At 52.3% G+C, this 23,235-nt stretch overlaps 2 protein-coding genes across 3 annotated transcripts; both read right to left on the bottom strand.

Moving 5' to 3' along the window:
- Positions 1-1,633: 1,633 nt before the first annotated feature.
- On the bottom strand, positions 1,634-18,215 carry LOC107056935 (protocadherin beta-15-like). Of its 2 annotated transcripts, XM_040647056.2 has the most exons (3): positions 17,578-18,215; positions 3,151-5,115; positions 1,634-2,350 (listed from the first exon to the last, which is right to left on the bottom strand). In XM_040647056.2, exons 1-3 carry the CDS (start codon positions 18,028-18,030, stop codon positions 2,261-2,263), a joined length of 2,508 nt encoding a protein of 835 aa, XP_040502990.1. In that variant the 5' UTR covers positions 18,031-18,215; the 3' UTR covers positions 1,634-2,260. The 2 variants fall into 2 exon arrangements, with proteins under 2 accessions (XP_040502990.1, XP_040502991.1); XM_040647057.2 differs by lacking the exon at positions 17,578-18,215 and having other exon boundaries at positions 3,151-15,703.
- LOC107054461 (protocadherin beta-15-like) lies at positions 13,961-17,136 on the bottom strand. The gene is made up of 2 exons (XM_015293498.4): positions 15,606-17,136; positions 13,961-14,793 (listed from the first exon to the last, which is right to left on the bottom strand). Exons 1-2 carry the CDS (start codon positions 17,043-17,045, stop codon positions 14,704-14,706), a joined length of 1,530 nt encoding a protein of 509 aa, XP_015148984.3. The 5' UTR covers positions 17,046-17,136; the 3' UTR covers positions 13,961-14,703.
- Positions 18,216-23,235: the final 5,020 nt, after the last annotated feature.

The raw sequence follows: 23,235 nt of genomic DNA, 5'->3' as shown, positions 1-23,235 counted from the left end.
GAGTGATGGCACATCTGCTGCAGACAGTTTGACAGTTTTTCTGGAACCTGCACTTGTTCTGGGGTGGAGTTCCAAAGCACTGACAGTGCTCTCCCTTCCAGAGGCCTGCTAATATTTTCCCACACAGCCTGACACTCATAAATTGTCTGGCTCTCTAAAGACACAAATGAAAATGAGTAATTCTTCATAGTGCCTGAGAGATGGTTCCCTAAGTACGAAGATGGCGACAACATAGAGTAAAAACACCAGCTGAGTCTCCTGAGCAGTCACTTTAACACATCATAACCTGATGTTACACGTAACAGCAAAATGATCATCTTCTTCCAGACCCCCAAGGTGGTACGCAGCACAAGAGAGAACATACAGAGCAACTAAGGTGTGAATTATAATCCTTTCTAGAGAACAATCTGTAAGGCTTCCGAAAATAACTACAAAGCAAACACTGTGGCCAGAAGCGATTAAACAAATATAACTCATACAACACTTCCTTTTTTAGCACATTCTGATAAGAACTCTGGTTATCTCAGCCCTTTAGGACGCATGCTGGATTCTGAAAAGCACTGCTGTGGTTTAACCTGGCAGCAGCTCAGCAACACACGTTCATTATTCACCACCCTCTTCCAGCAGGATGGGGGACAGAATCAGAATGGAATACCAAAGTAGAACTCCTGAGACAAAACAAAAAGATGTAGAGGTGGAGGTATGAAGACACAAGTACAGATAGAGGTAGAGATACTGAGAAACATAGTGGTAGTCATAGAGATATTGACATACAGATAGAGACAGAGAAAAAATGAGGTGATGCGCACTACAACACCACCTGCTGACCAGTGCCCACCCACTTCAGGAGCAGCAGACATCTCCCCAGTTTATAGTTCTTTGTGATGTCACATGGTAGAGAATATCTCTCTGGCCAGTTTAGGGCAGCTGTCCTGCTTCTGCCCCCTCCCAGCTTCTTGTGCACCACCAGTCACTCACTCGCAGGACAGTATGAGAAGCTGGAATGTCCCTGGCTCTGTGCACCACTGCTCAGCCACAACTCAATAGTCACTGTTCTAAACCTCGCTGTCCTAAAGATAAAACAAACCATTAAAACAGCCATTACAAAGCAATTCAGCTCTATTCCAATAGAAAACAACACAATCAGCAACACAGAAACTTGTTACAAAAACCAGCTGTAAGCCATCATCAGCACATAAAATTGGGAATGCAGCTCCCCATTCATGCCACACAACAGTTACAGAACCACCTGGTATCTGCTTCCTCGAGCTCTGACCACTGCCCCTGATTCATTCCTGGGACCTCAAAGAGAGGAAGGAGGACCCACACCCTTCTTTCATTGTAACCTGACAGCTGCCATCACTATAGCAGGGAACAGATCCGGGCTGAGAAGAGCATCCCCGGACACTTCTCACAATCACTGCCCTCATTTCATAGGGACACGTTCTCCTTCAGCTTCAGGTGGAGAAGGCTGTAACAGCAACAGTGAGCCTTAATGCACCTTTTCACTACAATAATAACTTTGTACGTAAGATTGAAGCTCATCTTCTGACAGATTTCTCAGCAGATTTTATTGGTTTCTGTGACCAGGCATTCAACTCTAGGAAATATGTGAGCAATGGGAAATAGCACATGCCTTTGAAGATTTTATTATCTCTTCATATCTATATTCCATAATCCTGAAATGCTCTAGAACCATTCATTCAGACTTCATGTTGAGAAAGAAATCAAACCAATCCAAAAATGAATACAGTGCTCAAATACCACCAGGTACAACATACAAAACCCGGGAACTGACAACAACCACAACAAAAAAAGAATGCATAAAAACACACGTAGGAAAACAATACCTTGAATATTAGAGAATCACAGAATGGCCCAGGTTGGAAGGGACCTCAGGGATCATGAATCTGCAACACCTCTGCAACTGGCATGGCCACCAACCTCCCCATTTAATACTAGACCGGGCTGCCCAAGGCCCCCATCCAACTTTTTATTTCCGTTTTCACTTAATACTTAGCAGCAATAGCACTACAACAATTAGATATCAAATGTCAGTGTTTGCAGCATGCAACACCCTGCAGACTTATCAAGGGTTCGGAATAAATACATGAAGGACTGGTTAAGAGGAGTGTCCTTGCTCTCTCACACAGCAGTACTGCATTTCCCTGGTACATTTTTTGTGAATGTTTGGTCTCTCCTTCATTTCAATTCGAAGATATCAGCCCACGGGGACCGAGATGCTGCTCCTTCTCCTCCCTTACTGATGGCTGAGCCAGGGGCATTGATCCAAACTGGCATTCTCCTCTGCTGCCCCGGGAGCCGTGCCTTCAGAGGGGGGAGCTCGGCCCTGCAAAGAACACAGTGGAGGGCTGACATTGGGGCATTAACAGGAAGCAGCTGTCAATGACAAGCTGGGAAGGCTTATCAGAAACAATGTGAAAGGTAGACAACTCTTTCCTATCCAGAATCAAAGACGAGGGCGAGGAGAACATTAAAAGCCTATAGGAATCCTTTAGCTCATTGAAAGCACTACACAAGGATCGGAGGGAAGCATATCATGAAAGCTGTCAAGAAACAGCGAGTGGGGAAAAGACCCTCACAACTACTAACGTGTTTTAATGCCAGTGGTAAAAAAAAAGTGGGCTGAGAATGTGGGAATTCTGACAGCAACGGAGGGGAAACAGAGTGATACCAGTTATGCTGTCGCTAAGGCTCTAGACGAAAAACACGGCTCAGTGGATGTCATCAACAGGAGCAGTGACCTTGTCGGCCCCTACCCACTCTGTTCTTCAGAGCGCGGGGACAGGACCCGCTGTGTGCCTTACCCACCCGCCCTGCTGCTTTGCAGCTGCCCACGATCCAGCCGCCACCCTCGGGCTGACACCACACGCTTCACCCACAGCAACTACTCCGGGCATGGAGCCACACGCAGAGGCGCTGGCAGCCCGAACCCGGGGAGAAGCCGAGACCCCAGCGGCGGTACGGGACCGCTTCCGCCCTCTCGTCCCGCTCGGGGAACCTCTCCGACACCACCCCCACGGCCTCTCCGATGCTCCCTGCCGCGCCGCAGCCGCGCAAGGAGCTGATTCGTCCTTGACCCCAACCTCCCTCCCTCTACCCCCGGTCCCCCACGCTCCGCTCCCTCACCTGCACAGCCCAGTCGCCTTCTTCTTGCCCGAGGCCGGCCGAGCAGAGCGAGCTCCGCTGCTCGGCCGCGCCCTGCGGCAGCCCGGCGGGGAAGCAGGGCAAGAGCGGCCCGAGGAAGCGGAACTCGCTGTTGACGGTGCCGGCGGCGAGGCGGACGTCGTAGACGTAGCTGCGGGGCAGGGAGCCGGCGCTGCTGTCGGCGGCGGACTGCGGGAAGGTGGGCAAGGTCCCCGGCTCGCCCCGCCGGGCCCGCCGCACCTTGGCGGCCACGGCGGCCGCCGCGCCGGCCACGAAGAGCGCGGACACGCAGGCCAAGCAGACGCTGAGGTAGAGGGTGAGGCGGCCGTCGGGCTCGGCGGCCGGCGCCTCTTCGCTCGCCCGCAGGTGGCCTTCCGAGAAGCCGTCGGCCAGGGCGACGGCGAGGGTGGCGCTGGCGGAGCGCGGCGGCCGCCCGCGGTCCCGCACCAGCACCACCAGCCTGTGCCGGGCCGCGTCGCGCTCGCCCACGGCCCGCGCCGTGCGCACCTCGCCGCTGTGCAGCCCCACGCGGAACAGCCCCGGCTCCGTCGCCTTGGCCAGCTCGTAGCACAGCCACGCGTTCTGCCCCGCGTCCGCGTCCACCGCCACCACCTTGGCCACCAGGTAGCCCGCCCGCGCCCGCCGCGGCACCAGCTCGCCCAGCGCCGCGCCGCCGTCGGCCGGCGGGTGCAGCACCACGGGCGCGTTGTCGTTCTCGTCCCGCACCAGCACCCGCAGCAGCGCCGTGGCGCTCCGCGGCGGCGAGCCCCCGTCGGCGGCGCGCACCGTCACCTCCACGGCGCGCACCTCCTCGTAGTCCAGCGGCCGCACGACGGACACGGCCCCGCTCTCGGCGTCCACCGACACGGCGGGCCGCTCCTCGCCCTCCTCCCGCACCAGCGCGTACCTCACGCGCCCGTTCGCGCCCGCGTCCGCGTCCGTCGCCTTCACGCTGCCGATCCGCACCGCGCCCGCCTCGTTCTCGCTCACCGACATGCTGTACGCCGCCTGCGTGAAGCGCGGCGCGTTGTCGTTCACGTCGGCGATGCGCACCGACACGCTTTCGCGAGCGCTCAGCCGCGCCCGGCCCCAGTCCGTGGCCACGATGCTCACGTTGTACTCGGCCGTCGTCTCCCTGTCCAGGGCCGCGCTGGTGCGCAGCTCGTAGTGGTTGGCGAAAGCGGCCGTCAGGCTGAACGGCACGTCGCCCTCGATGGCGCACTCCGTCCGCCCGTTGTCGCCGGAGTCGCGGTCCCGCACGCTCAGCAGGGCCACCACGGTGCGGGGCGGGGCGTCCTCGGGGATGGAGGCGCTCACGGAGCTCAGCGCCATCTCCGGCGCGTTGTCGTTCACGTCCAGCACCTCCACGTGCACTTTGCAGTGCGCAGACAGACCACCGCCATCCATGGCTTTGACCTCAATCTCGTGGTATTGTGCTTCCTCATAGTCCAGGTTGCCAGAGATTCGGATTTCCCCGGTCTCAGTATCCAGAGTAAAGAACTGGCGGGATCCCTGCGAAATCTGAGAAAAAGAGTACCGCACTTTGCCGTAGGAGCCTTCGTCGGGATCCGCGGCCGACACCCGGACCACCAGCTGCCCCGGGGGGCTGTTCTCGGCCACGCGCACCTCGTACACCTCCCGCGAGAACACCGGCATGTTGTCGTTGGCATCCAGCACCACCACCCGGACCTGAGCCGTGCCCGACCTGGGCGGCGAGCCCCCGTCCGTGGCCGTGAGCACCAAATGCAGCTCCCGCTGCTCCTCGCGGTCCAAAGGCCTCTGCAGGACGAGTTTTACGTATTTGGTACCGCCTTTCCCTGTTTCGAGAGCAAGGGAGAAATGCGAGTTTGGGGAGAGGCTGTAATTCTGTAAACCGTTGATCCCCACGTCCTCATCCTGGGCGCTTTCAAGAGAGAAACGAGAACCGGGAGATGCCGTTTCGGATATGTCCAAAACCATCTCCTTCTGCGGGAACACGGGGGAGTGGTCGTTCACGTCCCGAACCTCCACCTCCCCGCGGATCAGCTGCACCGGGTTCTCAAAGAAAAGCTTAAACAAGAGCGCGCAGCTCTCGCTGTGCGGACAGATCCGCTCTCGGTCCAGCGTCTCCGTGACCGTCAGGACGCCGCTGTGCGGATCGAGGCGGAAATGCTGCTCGCTCCCCTCGGACACCACGCGCGCCTTGCGAGCCGCGAGCTGGCTCGGAGAAAGCCCCAGGTCCTGGGCGACGTTGCCCACCAACGAGTCCCTCGCCATTTCCTCCGCCACCGAATAGCGCAGCGTTTCGGCCCCGCTCTCGCACACGCAAACGCACACGAGCCACAGCAGCACTTGCCTCTCGCCGCCGCCGCCGCTCCGTCTCCCGCTCGCTGTCCCTCTTCGCCACAGCCGGCCTTTCCCAGCGGCTCCCATGGCTCGCAGCCTTTCTCGCCGGCCCCGACGCACGGTGCTGCCGCTCGCCAAACGAAAGCCGCCTTTCCCAGCAGCTCGGCCCCAAAGCTCCCGAGCGCCCGGCTCCGTGCCCCGCCGCCCTTCCCTTCCCTTCCCCAGCAGCTTGCACGGCTCTTCTGGGCGCCTGCGCCTGCAAGCGCGCTGCGGCCAGCGGGAGCTGCCGCTTCGTGGCCAACATCCCCACCCAGCGGCGCAACGGGGAACTGCTCCTCCTCCGCGTTCCGAGCAGCGCTGCCGATGTGGGTGGACTTGGAGGTTCGCATCTCCGTTCCTCCTGCAAACACCATCCCAAAGAGCAATGTAAATACTCGCCACCTTTGGCAGCAGGTTTAGTGCCCGCACACCGAGCGCTGCTCTGGGTATCACTTCCCGGGTCTCCACCGCGAACTCTTTTGCTCCATGCTGTGTCGAAATGGCAAAGTGTTATTTCCATTGATTGTAGGGTCACGTTTTCCTCACTTGGACTTCTTATTAACCAGCAAATTGTAAGTACGTGCAGGGATGGTCCTGACAGATATCAGCACAGAATAGGAGCCAGGCAGCTTTGAGGTAAAGGTGCTGTAAGGAAACGATTCTCCATCACTCCAGCTTGCTTTCACACTAGAACACTAACTCTGTTCTAGGGCAGAGTCACTGAGTGCTGCTCTGGGTATCACTTCCCGGGTCTCCACCGCGAACTCTTTTCCTCCATGCAGTTTGGAATTTGCATAAATGTGTTGTTTCCATTGAGTGTACAGTCTCATTTTCCTCATTTTCTCTTCTTTTTAATCAGCAGATGGCAAATAACTGATTGGCCGGACCAGACACATACCAGCATTGAATGACTGAACTGGTGCCCAACAGCCTACAGGGAAAGGTGTTGTAAGCAAATGATTCACCATCACTCCATTTTGCTGTCACACTACGGAGATGATTCTCTAGGGCAGAGTCTTGATATTGTTTTCATCACATTGTCTATCACACCTCACCTAAAATACCAATGGCTGTAATGCTTTTCTGTGTGAAATTCATCTTTCTTTCTGAAATGATGAAGATTTCCTCCCTTGCCTCTCTACTCAAGTGTGTCACCACAGAATAATGCTGTCACATGAGACAAAAAATTGTCCTCAGTTGTGCACAAAGAAATCAAGAAGCTGTAAACTGCTTTCACAATTTGGAGATATAGAGGTTTAGGAATATCTGAGAGGATGAACAGGAAGGTATGGCAAAGAAGGGTAGGAGATAGCAGGGCAGGACAGGGAAGGGAAAGAGTCAGACTACCTCTTTTTATAAGCTCCCTTCACGTATTGGAAGGCCACAGTGAGGTCTCCCTCCCCAGTCCTCATCCAGGCTGAACAAGTCTCAGTCTTTCTTCATAAAAGAGGTGCCTCAGCCTTCCTATCACCTTCACGACCTCTCCTCCTTCTGCTTCAATTGCTCCACAGCACCCCAGGTGGTTCCTAATGAAGACAAAAGGGAGTTGGGACCATCAGTGCTCTCACCCCGCTAGCCACCGCTCTTCTGATGGAGCCCAGGATACAAGTTGCCATCTGGGCTGCATGCCCACACTTTATGGCTCATGTCAAACTTTTTGTCCACCTAAAACTCCAAGTCCTTGTCAACAAGGCAGTTCTCTGTTAGCTCATCTCACACACTGTACTCAAACCTGGGAATGACCTGAGCCAAGTTCAAGCCACTACAACTTGTGGAACCTCACTCAACTCATATGGGCTTACTTTTCAATCTTGTCCAGGTCCCTTTGAAAGGCAACCCTTTCTTCTACTCAATCAAACGTACCAATCAAATAAATTTTACCATCAAACTTGCTGAGGGTGCATTGGATCCCAACGTCTAGATCCACTGACAAGGATTTTGGAGAGCACTAGTCCCAACAGAGACGCCAGGGGACACCACTTGTCACTGGCCTCCACCTGGACATGGAGCTCTTGACCAGGATCCTATGCCTATAAGCATTCAACCAATTCTTTTTCCACTGCATAGTCCACCATTCAAATGCATATCTCTTTAACTTAAAGATGTTGCGTGGGACCATGTCAAAGGTCTTGCACAAGTCCACACGGATGACATCACTTACTCTTCCTTTGTCTAGTGATGCTGTTCCTACACCATAGAAGTACACCAGGTGGATCAGACAGGATCTGCCCTTGTTGAAGCAATGCTGGCTGTGTTGTAACACCTCTTTTTCTTGCACATCTTAACACGGCTTTCAGAAGAATCGGTTCCCCTGTCTTCCTTGGCACAGACATGAGGTTCATGGGTCTGTAGTTTCTGAGTCTTCAGAGTAGGTCCTTTGGATAGCACCCCTACCATCTATTGCACCAACTGTGCCACTCAGATTAAGTGCCATCTACAAACTAGCGGAGGGCACATTTGATCCCACTGCCTTGATCCACTGATACAGATGTTGAAGAGCACTGGTCCCAAGACAAGTAGGGGACACCGCTCATCACCGGTCTCCACCTGGACACAGCTCTCTTGACCACAATCCTATGGCTGTGACCATCCAACTACTTCAATTCCTTATCCACTGAATAGCCCGTCCTTCAGATCCATACCTCTCCAACTTAGAGATAAGGATGTTGTATAGGACCATGTCAAAAGCCTTGCACAAGTCCATGTGCATGACATCACTTACACTTCCTTTGTCCTCTGATGCTCTTACTCCACCATAGAAGAACAACACATGGGTCAGACACAATCTGCCCTTGGTGAAGCAATGCTGGCTGTCTCGGATCACCTCCTTTACTTACATGTGTCTTAACATGGCTACTGGGAGAATTTCCCCTGGCACAAACATGATGCTTATGTGTCTGTGATCTCCCAAGTTTTCCTAGCGTGTAACAGCCTTGCCTATCCTTTCCTGTCTAACTCTTGTAAACAGCTTGTGGCTCTTGATTGCAGAGTTCCAATTGTGTAGAGCTTCTCACCACATTTCCATGACAAAAAAAAGAGGTAATAATTTCCTGATTTTCAAAGTTGTGGTTTCCACCTATTTCTTATTTCCCAGGATGCCTGCACTAGGATAGAGGAACTTCAGCCAGGCTTTAAAATGTGTTTTGTTCCTGGAGGCTCCCTCCCTAATTCCTTCAGAACAACTTTTAGGGAGGAGAACACTACCTATGCTCCCAATCCCTTCAGCATCCTTCCAAGGGATATGAATTCTCTTGATTATTTGTAGTCTGCTCATTGCAACCTCCTTATCTCTATTTGAAAATGTAGTCCAGAGTAGTTCTCCAACCATACCATACCAACTATGGAAGCCTCTTCTTGTTACGGCAATGTCAGGCTCTCATCTTCACTCAGATACAGACGTGCTTCCCTCTTACATTCCTTTCCCTTCAAAGCATGATAGTAACTAGAAGCCTAAATAGCAACAGAAATCAAGACAGTTTTCCATCTTTCCATTCCTTTCCTTCCTTCTTTCCACGCATACAACGAATCCGTCTATCCATCCATCCATTTGGGATAGTTATCATCTCTCAAGTTACTATTGATATCTGCAACACACAAACTGCTAGTGAAACAACCATGGGCCAAGTATATGAGTAGACAAAATTGGGAATATAGCTTCTCAATCATGCTATGCAAAATGACAGTGACACCCGGGATCCATCTCCTTATGCTCTAGATTGGCCTTTGACACCGTGGGGAGAGGAGGGTGGACCCATGACCTTGCTTATTGTAACCTCATATCTGGTTCCAATATGGCTGAGAAGCGATATTGAAGAGAGAAGAGAAGAGCTTCCACAGGCACTTCCCACTCTGACTGCCCTCAGTTCACAAATGACATGTTGCTACCTTCAGATGTAGAAGTGTACGAAAGGAAAAACAGGCACACTGGGCTATAAATAACACACCCCAAGGTTGCCTGTCCAGAGTTACCTGAACCATTTCAGTACTAGCAGATTTATGCGCCCGTTCTTTATTTAGATGTCATTCTGTACAGAGCTCTTAGGTATGTGAGCATCGTAGAGAACATACTTCTGTAACCATGTTCTCTACATGGACAGCAATACCTTTCCACAATGCAGCGGACATGAGGGGTTTGCCTCTGTGCTTCCAGTTACTCTGCTTGTATGGTTGTAACCACTCCTAGGAAGTATTTTCCATCATTCATGATTAAGCAGACATGAGTTGTTTGCCTCTGTGCTGCCAGTTACTCTGCTTGTATGGTTGTAACTACTACCAGGGAGTATTTTGCACCATCCATGATTAAGTGCAGAGATAGAGCAATGATCGCTATTCTCATCCAGCAATATCTAAAACCAGCAGCATTGACATCACCCCTGCACATTGGCTCAGCTCACCCTCTCCTTCAGAGGTTTCTGCAACTTGTCATGAACAACTCCATCCACTAAATGCATGGACAGGAGAAAGATGGTTACTACCTCCTGCATGGATACTGACAATAAGTTGACATTTACAGTCATTGTCTCATCCTACATCCAGGGGCAACTAAGACTGACACAAATGGTTCCCTGGTTCAGACAGAAGACTTGTCAGAGGGACTGGAGAAAGCGGAGGGCATGTTTTCAGGGTTGGAATCACTTCAAGGCCTACTGCAGAACCTGGAGCAACTGTAGGGCTTGTCATGGGACTTGGAGCAACCACAGAGTGTGCTGAGTGCATTGAAGCAACCACGGCACCTATCCCAGGGAAGGAGAAACCTCAGGGCCTGTCACATGAGTTGGAGAAACCACAGAGACCATTTACAGAACTGGTGTAATCCAGGGCCTATTCCATGCGTTGGAGCAACCACAAGGCCTCTCATGGGAGTTGAAGAAACAGCAGGGCTTGTCACTAGGAATGCACTGACTCTGGGGCCTGTTTTGAGGACTGGTGAGACTACTGGGCCTGCCACAGGATTTGAAGCAACCATAGGCTGTGATGCAGGAGCTGGAGCAACTGCAGGGCTGATAGCAGGGTTGCAGTAACTACAGGCTTGTCATGATAGTTGGAGCAGCCAAAGAGCACATAACAGGGCTTGGAGCCTCCACTGCAACTGACACAGGCCTCAAAGCAACCATAGGGACTGTAGTGAGGGCTGGACCTATCACAGAAGCAGGGCCTATCACAGAAGTTGGAGCATCCGCAGGGCCTGTCACACTGTCATCAGAGTCAGAGAACTTCATTGATCAAGGTGCAGTCGGCACAGGCCAAGCCCCAGCACGCTGCAGTCATTGGTGTCTCTCTACAATTGCCAGAGCGATGGTGTATCTGCTACAAACAGTTTGACAGTTTTTCTGGAACCTGCATTTGTTCTGGGGTGGAGTTCCAAAGCACTGACGGCGTGCACTCTTCCAGGGGCATGCTGATATCCTCACACACAGCCTGACACTGCAACAGGGCAGATCTCTGGGTTGCCTTAATAAAGAGTCGGTTAAACTTAGACAAAACCAGAAATGTATTCAGGAGACACAGCAGTAGGATCATGCTGGTTTGAACATCTCCAGCATATGTGGTATTCTCAAGAACTACTGTAACTAGGCTGAAAAATAACAGGTACCTGAAGGAGAAAGTAAAATGAGGAAATGGTGAAAAACATGTCCCGTTCACGCTTCCGTAGTATGGCTCTCTAAAGACACAAAGGAAAATGTGTAATTCTTCATAGTTCCTGAGAGATGGTTGCCTAAGTATGAAGATGATGACAATGTGGAGTAAAAACACCAGCTGAGTCTCCTGAGCAGTAACTTCAGCAGGTCAGAACCAGATATTACACATCACAGCAAAATGATCATCTTCTTCCAGCCCCCTAAGATGGTAAACAGCACAGGAGGGAGCATAAGAAGCAACTAGGGTGTGAAATGTAATCATTACCAGAAAACACTCCAAAAGATTTCCAAAAATAATTACAAAGCTAACACGGTGCCCAGAAGCTATTAAACTACCAGAACAGATGTAACAATTCCACAATTCCTTTTTAACACACTCTGATGAGGTCTATGTTACCCCAGCCCTTCGGGCCACACGTTGGATTCCAAAAGAGTTGTGGTTTAACCTGGCAGCAGCTCAGCAACACACGTTCATTATTGACCGTCCTCTTCCAGCGGGATGGGGGAGAGAATCAGAACAGAATACCAAAGTAGAACTCCTGAGACAAAACAAAAAGATGTAGAGGTGGAGGTATGAAGACACAAGTACAGATAGAGGTAGAGATACTGAGAAACACATAGAGGTAGTCATAGAGATATTGACATACCGATAAGAGAAACAGACAGAGACAGAGAAAAGAAATGATGCACACTACACCACCATCCGCTGACCAGTGCCCTACCAGTTCAGGAGCAGAAGCTGCCCTCCACCCCTCTACCTCTCCTCCCCACATATATTTGTTCTATACAAAAAAAAAAAAAAAAAAAAAAAAAAGAGGTGGAGGTATTGAGATAAAGGAAGATACTGAGAAACAGAGCTAATTATAGAGATATAGAGATGGACACGAGATATAGAGAGAGACAAACAGTGATGCACAACCACTGGAAGATACAAAGAATAGAGAATGAGTGCAACACCACGTACAGACCGATGCCCAGCCAGTACAAAAGCAGTTGCTGGCCCCGAGCCCTAAGATCTCCCCACTTATATACTTGTGTTGATCCCACACTTATATACTTCACATGGTAGAGAATATCTCTCTGGCCACTTTAGGGCAGCTGTCCTGCTTCTGCCCCCTCCCAGCTTCTTGGGCACCACTCATTCACTGGGCAGTATGAAAAGCTGAAAGGTCCCTGGCTCTGTGCAACACTGCTCAGCAACAACTCAATAGTCACTGTTCTAAGCATGTTTTTCCTCCTAAAGGTAAAATAAACCATCAGAACAGCCAATACAAAGGAAGTCAGCTCTATTCCAGTGGAAAACAGGACAATCAGCAACACAGAGACTTCTTACAAAACCAGCAGTAGGCCATCATCAGCATATAAAAGTTGGGAATGCAGCTCCTCATTCAGGCCCCACAACAATTACAGTACCACCTGCTATCTGCTTCCTCAAGCTCCTACCAATAGTCCTCATTCGTCCTCGGGACCTCAGAGTGAGGAAGGTGGACCCCTACCCCTCTTTTATTGAAACCTGACCACTGTCACCACTATGGCAGGGAACAGATCCGTACTGAGAAGAGCTTCCCTGGACAATTCTCACAATCACTGCCCGCATTTAACAGGGACACACTGAAAGACTTCCAAAAATAATTTAAAAACTAACACTGTGCCCTGAAGCTATTAAACCACTATAACACGTACAAAAATTCTTTTTAAGCAGACTTGGATAAGATCTGTGTTATCTCAGCCCCTTAGGCTGCACACTAGGTTCCAAAAAGCGCTGCTGTGTATAACCTGCCAGCAGCTCAGAACGCACCATACGTTCCTTATTCACCACCCTCTTCCAGTGAGATGGGGGAAAGAGATAGAAAATATAACCCAAGTAGAACGCATAAGAAATATTAAAAGGATGTAGAGCCAGAGGTACTGAGATAGAGGTACAGATAGAGCTGATGACAGAAATACTGACAGACAGATGAGAGATAGAGATAAAGAAGAAGAAAAGGAGCAATGCACAACCACTGGAAGATACAAAGAACAGAGAAGTGATGCTGCTGACCACCTGCTGACCAATGCCCTGCCAGTACATAAACAGCAGCTGCCCACCAGCCCTGAGATCTCCCCAGTTTATACTTCTGGGTGATGTCACATGGTAGAGAATATCTCTCTGGCCACTTTAGGGCAGCTGTCCTGCTTCTGCCCCCTCCCAGCTTCTTCGGCAACACCATCACACTCACTCACAGGACAGTATGAGAAGCTGAAAGGTCCCTGGCTCTGTGCAACACTGCTCAGTAACTACTCAGTAGTTGTTGTTCTAAACGTGGTTGTCCCCCTAAAGAAAAACAAACCATCAGAACAGCCACTGCAAAGGAAGTCACCACTATTCCAAAGGAAAACAGGACAATCAGCAACACAGAGACATCTTACAAATAACAGCTGTAGGACATCATCAGCACATAAAATTGGGAATGCAGCTCCTCATTCATGCCACACAACAGTTACAGAACCACATGGTATCTGCTTCCTTATGCTCCTACCACTGCTTCTGACTCATCCTCGGGACCTCAGAGTGAGGAAGGTGGACCCGTACCCTTCTTTTATGGTAACCTGACCACTGGCACCACTATAGTAGGGAACAGATCCGGACAGAGAAGAGCTTCCCCAGACACTTCTCACAATCACTGCCCTCATTTCACAGGGACACGTGACCCTTCAGCTTCAGGTAGAGAAGGCTGTAACAGCAACAGTGATGCTTAATGCACCTTTTCACTACAATAACAACTTTGTACGTAAGATTGAAGCTCATCTTCCGACAGATTTCTCAGCAGATTTTATTGGTTTCTGTGACCAGGCATTCAACTCCAGGAAATATGTGAGCAATGGGAAATAGCACATGGCTTTGAAGATTTTATTATCTCTTCATATCTATATTCTATAATCCTGAAATGCTCAAGAACCATTCATTTAGACTTCAGGTTGGGAAACAAGCCAAACCAAACCCAATGCAAATACAGTGCTCAAAGAGGACTCTTTACAGTGTGGGGAACTGCTGAACTCCTGGTTGGTTGTGCAATGTGTGAATGTCAGCCATCTCAAAGGCAGCCAACTTCTCAGTGTTACTCAAGAATGCCTTTGCTGGAAACATTCAGGTTAGATGAACTGCTGCACAGCCTGGCATGGAATAGATTACATGAGTAGAGATTCCACTTGACAACAAAAATGAATGCATGTAAGAAAAAGCACATGTAAGAAAACGATAGCGTGAATATAATAAGAATATTTTTTCCCTGTTTACACTTAACACTTAGGAGCAATAGCACTACAACAATTAGATATCAAAGCTCAGTGTTCCCAGCATGCAACATCCGCCAAAGTTATCAATAAAAAATCAGAATAAATATGTAAAGTACTGGTTCAGAGAAGTGTCCTTGCTCACTCACAGAGCAGTACTGCATTTCCCTGGTACATTTTTGGTGCGTGTTTGGTCTCTCCTTCATTCACTTCGAAGATATCAGCCCACGAGGACCGAGATGCTGCTCCTCCTCCTCCCTTACTGATGGCTGAGCCAGGGGCTTTGATCCAAACTGGCATTCTCCTCTGCTGCCCCGGGAGCCGTGCCTTCAGAGAGGGGAGCTCGGCCCTGCAAAGAACACAGTGGAGGGCTGACACTGGGGCATTAACGGGAAGCAGCTGTCAGTGACAAGCCGGAAAGGCTCATCAGAAACAAATTGAATGTGAGACCACTCTTTCGTACCCAGAATCAGACAGGAGGGGGAGGACAACATTAAAAGCCTCTAAGTATCCTATAGCCCAATGAAAGCACTACACACGGATCAGAGGGAAGCATATCATGAAAGCTGTCAAGAAACAGCGAGTGGGGAAAAGACACAAAAGCTTTCCTCACAACTACTAACGGGTTTTAATGCCAGTGGTAAAAAAAACAGTGGCCTGAGAATGTGGGAATTCTGACAGAAATGGAGGGGAAATAGACTGATATCAGTTATGCTGTCGCTAAGGCTCTAGACGAAAAACACGGCACAGTGGATGTCGTCAACAGGAGCAGTGACCTTGTCGGCCCCAACACACTCTGTTCTACAGAGCGCGGGGACAGGACCCGCTGTGTGCCTTACCCACCCGCCCTGCTGCTTCGCAGCTGCCCACGATCCAGCCGCCACCCTCGGGCTGACACCACACGCTTCACCCACAGCAACTACTCCGGGCACGGAGCCACACGCAGAGGCGCTGGCAGCCCGAACCCGGGGAGAAGCCGAGACCCCAGCGGCGGCACGGGACCGCTTCCGCCCTCTCGTCCCGCTCGGGGAACCTCTCCGACACCACCCCCACGGCCTCTCCGATGCTCCCTGCCGCGCCGCAGCCGCGCAAGGAGCTGATTCGTCCTTGACCCCAACCTCCCTCCCTCTACCCCCGGTCCCCCACGCTCCGCTCCCTCACCTGCACAGCCCAGTCGCCTTCTTCTTGCCCGAGGCCGGCCGAGCAGAGCGAGCTCCGCTGCTCGGCCGCGCCCTGCGGCAGCCCGGCGGGGAAGCAGGGCAAGAGCGGCCCGAGGAAGCGGAACTCGCTGTTGACGGTGCCGGCGGCGAGGCGGACGTCGTAGACGTAGCTGCGGGGCAGGGAGCCGGCGCTGCTGTCGGCGGCGGACTGCGGGAAGGTGGGCAAGGTCCCCGGCTCGCCCCGCCGGGCCCGCCGCACCTTGGCGGCCACGGCGGCCGCCGCGCCGGCCACGAAGAGCGCGGACACGCAGGCCAAGCAGACGCTGAGGTAGAGGGTGAGGCGGCCGTCGGGCTCGGCGGCCGGCGCCTCTTCGCTCGCCCGCAGGTGGCCTTCCGAGAAGCCGTCGGCCAGGGCGACGGCGAGGGTGGCGCTGGCGGAGCGCGGCGGCCGCCCGCGGTCCCGCACCAGCACCACCAGCCTGTGCCGGGCCGCGTCGCGCTCGCCCACGGCCCGCGCCGTGCGCACCTCGCCGCTGTGCAGCCCCACGCGGAACAGCCCCGGCTCCGTCGCCTTGGCCAGCTCGTAGCACAGCCACGCGTTCTGCCCCGCGTCCGCGTCCACCGCCACCACCTTGGCCACCAGGTAGCCCGCCCGCGCCCGCCGCGGCACCAGCTCGCCCAGCGCCGCGCCGCCGTCGGCCGGCGGGTGCAGCACCACGGGCGCGTTGTCGTTCTCGTCCCGCACCAGCACCCGCAGCAGCGCCGTGGCGCTCCGCGGCGGCGAGCCCCCGTCGGCGGCGCGCACCGTCACCTCCACGGCGCGCACCTCCTCGTAGTCCAGCGGCCGCACGACGGACACGGCCCCGCTCTCGGCGTCCACCGACACGGCGGGCCGCTCCTCGCCCTCCTCCCGCACCAGCGCGTACCTCACGCGCCCGTTCGCGCCCGCGTCCGCGTCCGTCGCCTTCACGCTGCCGATCCGCACCGCGCCCGCCTCGTTCTCGCTCACCGACATGCTGTACGCCGCCTGCGTGAAGCGCGGCGCGTTGTCGTTCACGTCGGCGATGCGCACCGACACGCTTTCGCGAGCGCTCAGCCGCGCCCGGCCCCAGTCCGTGGCCACGATGCTCACGTTGTACTCGGCCGTCGTCTCCCTGTCCAGGGCCGCGCTGGTGCGCAGCTCGTAGTGGTTGGCGAAAGCGGCCGTCAGGCTGAACGGCACGTCGCCCTCGATGGCGCACTCCGTCCGCCCGTTGTCGCCGGAGTCGCGGTCCCGCACGCTCAGCAGGGCCACCACGGTGCGGGGCGGGGCGTCCTCGGGGATGGAGGCGCTCACGGAGCTCAGCGCGATCTCCGGCGCGTTGTCGTTCACGTCCAGCACCTCCACGTGCACTCTGCAGTGCGCAGACAGACCACCGCCATCCGTGGCTCTTACCACCATCTCGTGGTTTTTTGCATCCTCGAAGTCCAGGATTCCCCAGGACCCGAATCTCCCCGGCTCTCAGGGTCCAAACTAAATAGCTGTCGGGTGCGTTCCGATGTCTGGTGAAGGCTGTACCGCACTTTGCCGTTGGAGCCTTCGTCGGGATCCGCGGCCGACACCCGGACCACCAGCTGCCCCGGGGGGCTGTTCTCGGCCACGCGCACCTCGTACACCTCCCGCGAGAACACCGGCATGTTGTCGTTGGCATCCAGCACCACCACCCGGACCTGAGCCGTGCCCGACCTGGGCGGCGAGCCCCCGTCCGTGGCCGTGAGCACCAAATGCAGCTCCCGCTGCTCCTCGCGGTCCAAAGGCCTCTGCAGGACGAGCTCCGCGTATTTGTCTCCATCTTTCCCTCTTCCAAGAGCTAGGGAGAAATGCGAGTTTGGGGAGAGGCTGTAATTCTGTAAACCGTTGATCCCAACGTCCTTCATCCCTGCTGCTTTTTCCAGGGGAAACCTTAATCCCGGGAGATGCCGTTTCAGGATATGTCCAAAACCATCTCCTTCTGCGGGAACACGGGGGAGTGGTCGTTCACGTCCCGAACCTCCACCTCCCCGCGGATCAGCTGCACCGGGTTCTCAAAGAAAAGCTTAAACAAGAGCGCGCAGCTCTCGCTGTGCGGACAGATCCGCTCTCGGTCCAGCGTCTCCGTGACCGTCAGGACGCCGCTGTGCGGATCGAGGCGGAAATGCTGCTCGCTCCCCTCGGACACCACGCGCGCCTTGCGAGCCGCGAGCTGGCTCGGAGAAAGCCCCAGGTCCTGGGCGACGTTGCCCACCAACGAGTCCCTCGCCATTTCCTCCGCCACCGAATAGCGCAGCGTTTCGGCCCCGCTCTCCCACACGCAAACGCACACGAGCCACAGCAGCACTTGCCTCTCGCCGCCGCCGCCGCTCCGTCTCCCGCTCGCCGTCCCTCTCCGCCACAGCCGGCCTTTCATGGCTCGCAGTCTTTCTCGCCGACCCCGACGCACGGCGCTGCCGCTCGCCAACCGAAAGCCGCCTTTCCCAGCAGCTCGGCCCCAAAGCCCCCGAGCGCCCGGCTCCAAAGCCCCTCCGCACTTCCTTCCCTTCCCTTCCTCCAGCAGCTCGCACGGCTCTTCTGGGCGCCTGCGCCTGCAAGCGCGCTGCGGCCAGCGGGAGCTGCCGCTTCGTGGCCAACATCCCCACCCAGCGGCGCAACGGGGAACTGCTCCTCCTCCGCGTTCCGAGCACCGCTGCCGATGTGGGTGGACTTGGAGGTTCGCATCTCCGTTCCTCCTGCAAACACCATCCCAGAGCACAGTGTAAATACTCGCCGAGTTTGGGAGCTGTCTTACACGCAGTGCTGCTCTGGGTATCACTTCCCTGGATCGCCACTGCGAAATCTTTTGCTCCGTGCCTTGTAGAGTTTGCATAATGTTATGTCATTTCTTTTCAGTGCGTGGTCACGTTTTCCTCATTTTCTCTTCTTTATAATCCGCAAATGAACAAGAAGGGCGGTCCAGGCACATACCATTATTGAGTGATTGAATTGGTGCCAGACAGCTTACAGGGAAAGATGTTCTATGCAAGCGATTCACCATCACTCCATCTTGCTATTGCACCACAATTGTACTTCTCCTGTAGGACAGAATGCTGATATTGTTTGCTTCAGCATTGTGTATCACACCTCACCCAGTGTGCTAAGGCTCTAATGCTTTCCTGTTTGATAGATCGTGACTGATGCCAAGGAGAGCAGCCCTTTGCAACAAGATAAATTGAGCCCACATGGGAAATGCCTGAGCACTCAGAGTCAGCACTCAGGTGTGTCCATGTTTTTGCACTGTGAACTCCACTGTGGTCCTTTTAACAGCAGTTGGGACACCCAGTCTCACAGATATCAGCAGAAGGGAAGGAATGTAAAAAGCCAATCACCCTCTTCTTTGTAAGTTCATGTAAGTATTAGAAAGCCACAGTGTGATTCTTCTCTAGGCTGAACAAGCCAGTCCGCCTCAGCATTACGTCATAGCAGAGGTGCTTCAACTTTCTGATTATCTTCATGTCCTCCTCTGGTTTTGCTCCACTTGCTCCATGGTAGTGCTGGTGGGCATAAACCTGGACACAATATTCCACGTGGGACCTCACAAGGGCAAAACAGAGGGGCGCAATCACCTCTGTCACCCTGATAGCAATCTTTATTCTGATGGAGCCCACAGTACAGTTGGTCATCTGTACCACAACCATACATTTATGGCTCATGTCAAGATCTTTGTGCACCTGAAACTCTGAGTCCTTCTCCACGGGGCTGCTCTCAGTTAGTTCATCTCCGAGACTGTAATCACACTCGGGAAGAACCTGACCCAAGTCCAAGTTCAACACATGGACGTGCTGAATCTCATTCAGTTCACGTGGACTCACTTCTCAAGCTTGTCCATGTCCTTTGGATAGCATCCCTACCATCTACTGTATCAACTGGACCCCCCAGATAAGTGTCATCTGCAAACTAGCTGAGGGTGCATCTCATCCCACTGTCTCAATTCATCAATAGAGATGCTGTAGAGCATTAGTCCCTAGACAAAGCCCAGGGGGACACCACTCATCACCAGTTTCCACCTGGACATAGTGCTCTTGACCACAATCCTATGGCTGTGACCATCCAACCACTTCAGTTCCTTATCCACAGAATAGACCATCCTTCAGATCCATACCTCTCCAACTTAGAGATAAGGATGTTGCGTAGGACCATGTCAAAAGCCTTGTACAAGTCCATGTGGATGACATCACTTACTCTTCCTTCGTCCACTGATGATCTTACTCCACCACAGAAGTACACCACATTGGTCAGACACGATCTGCACTTGGTGAAACAATGCTGACTGTGTCAGGTCACCTTCTTTTCTTGCATGTGACTTAACAAGGCTTCTGAAAAGAACTATTCCCTGATCTTCCCCAGCACAGACACGAGGCTCGTGGGTCAGTAGTCTCCCAAGTCTTCCTAGTGTGTAACACCCTTGCCCATCCTTTCCTGCCTAACACTTGTGAACAGCCTGAGGCTCTTGACTGCAGTGCTCCAGTTGTGTGAAACTTCTCACCACGTTTCCATGGTAACAAAAAGGTAATAATTTTCTAATTTTCAAAGTTGTGGCTTCCGGCTCCTGCTTATTTCCCATGATGCATGCATTGGGATAGAGGAACTTCAGGTAGACTTCAAGATGCTTTACCTTCTTAGAGGTTCCCTCTCTAATTCCTTTCAAACAACTCTGAGGGAGGAGAACATTACCTGTGCTCCCAATCCCTCCATCATCATTCCAAAAGGATTTGAATTCTCTTGATGTTTTCTAGTCCACTCTTTGCAAACTCACTGAATCTACTTGGAAAAGCAGGATAGAGGAGTTCTCCAGCTTTAACAGCTATGGGAACCTCTTCTTGTTTTTGCAAAGGCAGGCCCTCAACTTCACTCACTCAGATGCAGCCATTGTTGTGCTTTCCTCTTGCGTTCCTTTGGCTTGGAAACATGATAGGCTAAATAGCATCAGAGACCAAGACAGCTTTTTATCTTTCCCTTCCTTCCTTTCTTCCTCCTTTCCATGCCTGTAATGCCTCCATCCATCCACCCATTTGGTATTGTTACCAACTGTCAAATTACTATTGTTATGAACAACAGAGACATTTCTAGGAAAATCAACCATCGGCCAAGTGTTTGAGTTGAGAAAATTGGGAACATGTCTTGCAGTGCAATTACCAGGCCACAGCCTGAACCAATGGTTGAGCACCAGATGAGAAGGCATCACTAATCCAGGGAACTCGGGTGCAAGCAATGTACCTGAGTGACTGGAAGGAGTGGAGCCGGGATCCACCCCTTCTCACCCTCATTTAAGGGTTAGCAGAAAAGGAAGCAGCATCTCTCTGAATAGAGGTTGTATGTCTCTTGAGCAGATGTTACAAGGGGTAAACCCCTTTTTCTTCTCTCTCTCTCTTTTTTTTTTTTTTCCTTCCCTCTCTGCAGTGGTTGTATCCTGTAAGAAGGCTCGGTCATTGTTTTCTTTTGCCATACACAGCTCTTCATTCATGTCACGCAAAATGACAGTGACGCCTGGGATCTATCTGCTTATGCTCCTGATAGGATCTTGGCACCTCAGACAGAGCAGAGTGGATCCATAACCTTGCTTATTGTAGCCTTATTTTTGGTTCCACTATGGCTGGGGACAGATCCAGGCAGAGGAGAGCTTCCCAAGACACTTCCCACTCTGACTGCCGTCAATTCACAAATGACATGTTGTTCTTCATCTTCAGATGTAGAAGTGTGTGAAAGGAAAAACAGGCACATGGCTCTGTATATAACATAGCAATAGTTTGGACATAGTAAATGTGCAAAGCTACCTGAACCACTTCAGTCCTAGCAGCTTTACCCACCTGCTGGTTGCTTTCATGTTGCTTAGTAGCGTAACTCTTGGGTACGAGTGCATCTTACATGACATACTTTCATAATTGTGTTCTCTACACAGGCACGAATATGTTTCCTCAATGCAACAGATCTGATGGGGTTGCCTCCTTGTTGCTGTACACTCTGCTTCCATGGCTGTAACCACTCCCAGGGAGTTTTCCACCATCTGTGAGTGAGTGAGATCAGTGACAAAACACTGGTCACTTCTCTCATTTGGCAATATCTAAAGCCCGCCGGATGGCCTTCACTTCTGCACGTTGGCCTGATTCATCCCCTCCTTTAGTGGTTTTTGCAACTTGTCACGTACAACTCAGTACTCCGCTACATGCTCCTGTATGGTCAAGGATCAGATGGTTATTGCCTCCTGTATGGGTTATGACAGTAAGTTGACATTTGCAGTTGTTGTGTCATCTTAGGTATAGGGGCAACTGATACTAACAGAGATGGTTCCTTGGTTCAGACCGAAGGGCCAGGCACAGGGCCTGGAGAAACTGTAGGGCCTGTTTTGAGGGTTGGAATCACTTCAAGGCCTGCTGCAGGAATTGGAGCAGCTGCAGGAATCGGAGCAACTGTAGGGCTTGTCATGGCACGTGGAGCAACCACAAAGTGCGTTGAGTGGGTTGGAGCAACCACAAGAGCCTCCTGTAAGGGCTGGAGAAGCCGCATGTCGTATAATGAGAGTTGGAGCAACCACAGAGACATTTTGAGACAATGGGCAACTACAGGGCCTGTGTGGTGCATTGGAGTAAACACAAGGCCTCTCATGGGAGTTGAAGAAACATCAGTGATTGTTGCTAAGAATGCAGTGACTCCAGGGCCTGTTTCGAGGACTGGTGAAACTATTGGGTCTGCCGCAGGATTTGAAGCAACCACAGGCTGTGATGGAGGAGCTGGAGACAACTGCAGGGCCAATAGCAGGGGTTACAGTAACTACAGGCCTGCCACCTTACTTGGAGCAGCCACACAGCACATAGCTGGGCTTGGAGCCACCACAGCAACTGGCACAGGCCTCCAAGCAACCATAGGACTGTAGTGAGGGCTGAAGAAACTGCAGGGCCTATCACAGAACTTGCAGCAGCTGTAGGGCCTGTCACACTGTCATCACAGATAGAGACGTTCTCCTCCCTTATCTTCAGTGTGCTGAGTAGTGTTGATCTGGCAGCAGTAGGCATAGGCCAAGCCCCGGCATGTTGCACTGATTGGTGTCTCTCTACAGTTGCCAGAGTGATGGCACATCTGCTGCAGACAGTTTGACAGTTTTTCTGGAACCTGCACTTGTTCTGGGGTGGAGTTCCAAAGCACTGACAGTGCTCTCCCTTCCAGAGGCCTGCTAATATTTTCCCACACAGCCTGACACTCATAAATTGTCTGGCTCTCTAAAGACACAAAGGAAAATGTGTAATTCTTCATAGTGCCTGAGAGATGGTTCCCTAAGTACGAAGATGGCGACAATGTGGAGTAAAAACACCAGCTGAGTCTCCTGAACAATCACTTTAACACATCATAACCTGATGTTACACGTAACAGCAAAATGATCTTCTTCCAGACCCCCAAGGTGGTACGCAGCACAAGAGAGAACATACAGAGCAACTAAGGTGTGAATTATAATCCTTTCTAGAAAACAATCTGTAAGGCTTTCAAAAATAACTACAAAGCAAACACTGTGGCCAGAAGCAATTAAACAAATATAACTCATACAACACTTCCTTTTTTAGCACATTCTGATAAGAACTCTGGTTAT

The sequence above is a fragment of the Gallus gallus genome, chromosome 13, assembly GCF_016699485.2.
Source record: "Gallus gallus isolate bGalGal1 chromosome 13, bGalGal1.mat.broiler.GRCg7b, whole genome shotgun sequence".
NCBI lineage: Eukaryota > Metazoa > Chordata > Aves > Galliformes > Phasianidae > Gallus > Gallus gallus.
Note: the sequence above shows the minus strand (reverse complement) of the source record. Positions and strands in the feature narration are given on the sequence as shown.

Coding starts and splice junctions, on each gene's coding strand:
- LOC107056935 (XM_040647057.2), bottom strand. CDS start 5,580: ATGGGAGCCGCTGGGAAAGGCCGGCTGTGGCGAAGAGGGACAGCGAGC. Junction 2,351..3,150: donor AAGGCGACTGGGCTGTGCAG/GTGAGGGAGCGG, acceptor TGTTCTTTGCAG/GGCCGAGCTCCCCCCTCTGA.
- LOC107054461 (XM_015293498.4), bottom strand. CDS start 17,045: ATGGTGGTAAGAGCCACGGATGGCGGTGGTCTGTCTGCGCACTGCAGA. Junction 14,794..15,605: donor AAGGCGACTGGGCTGTGCAG/GTGAGGGAGCGG, acceptor TGTTCTTTGCAG/GGCCGAGCTCCCCTCTCTGA.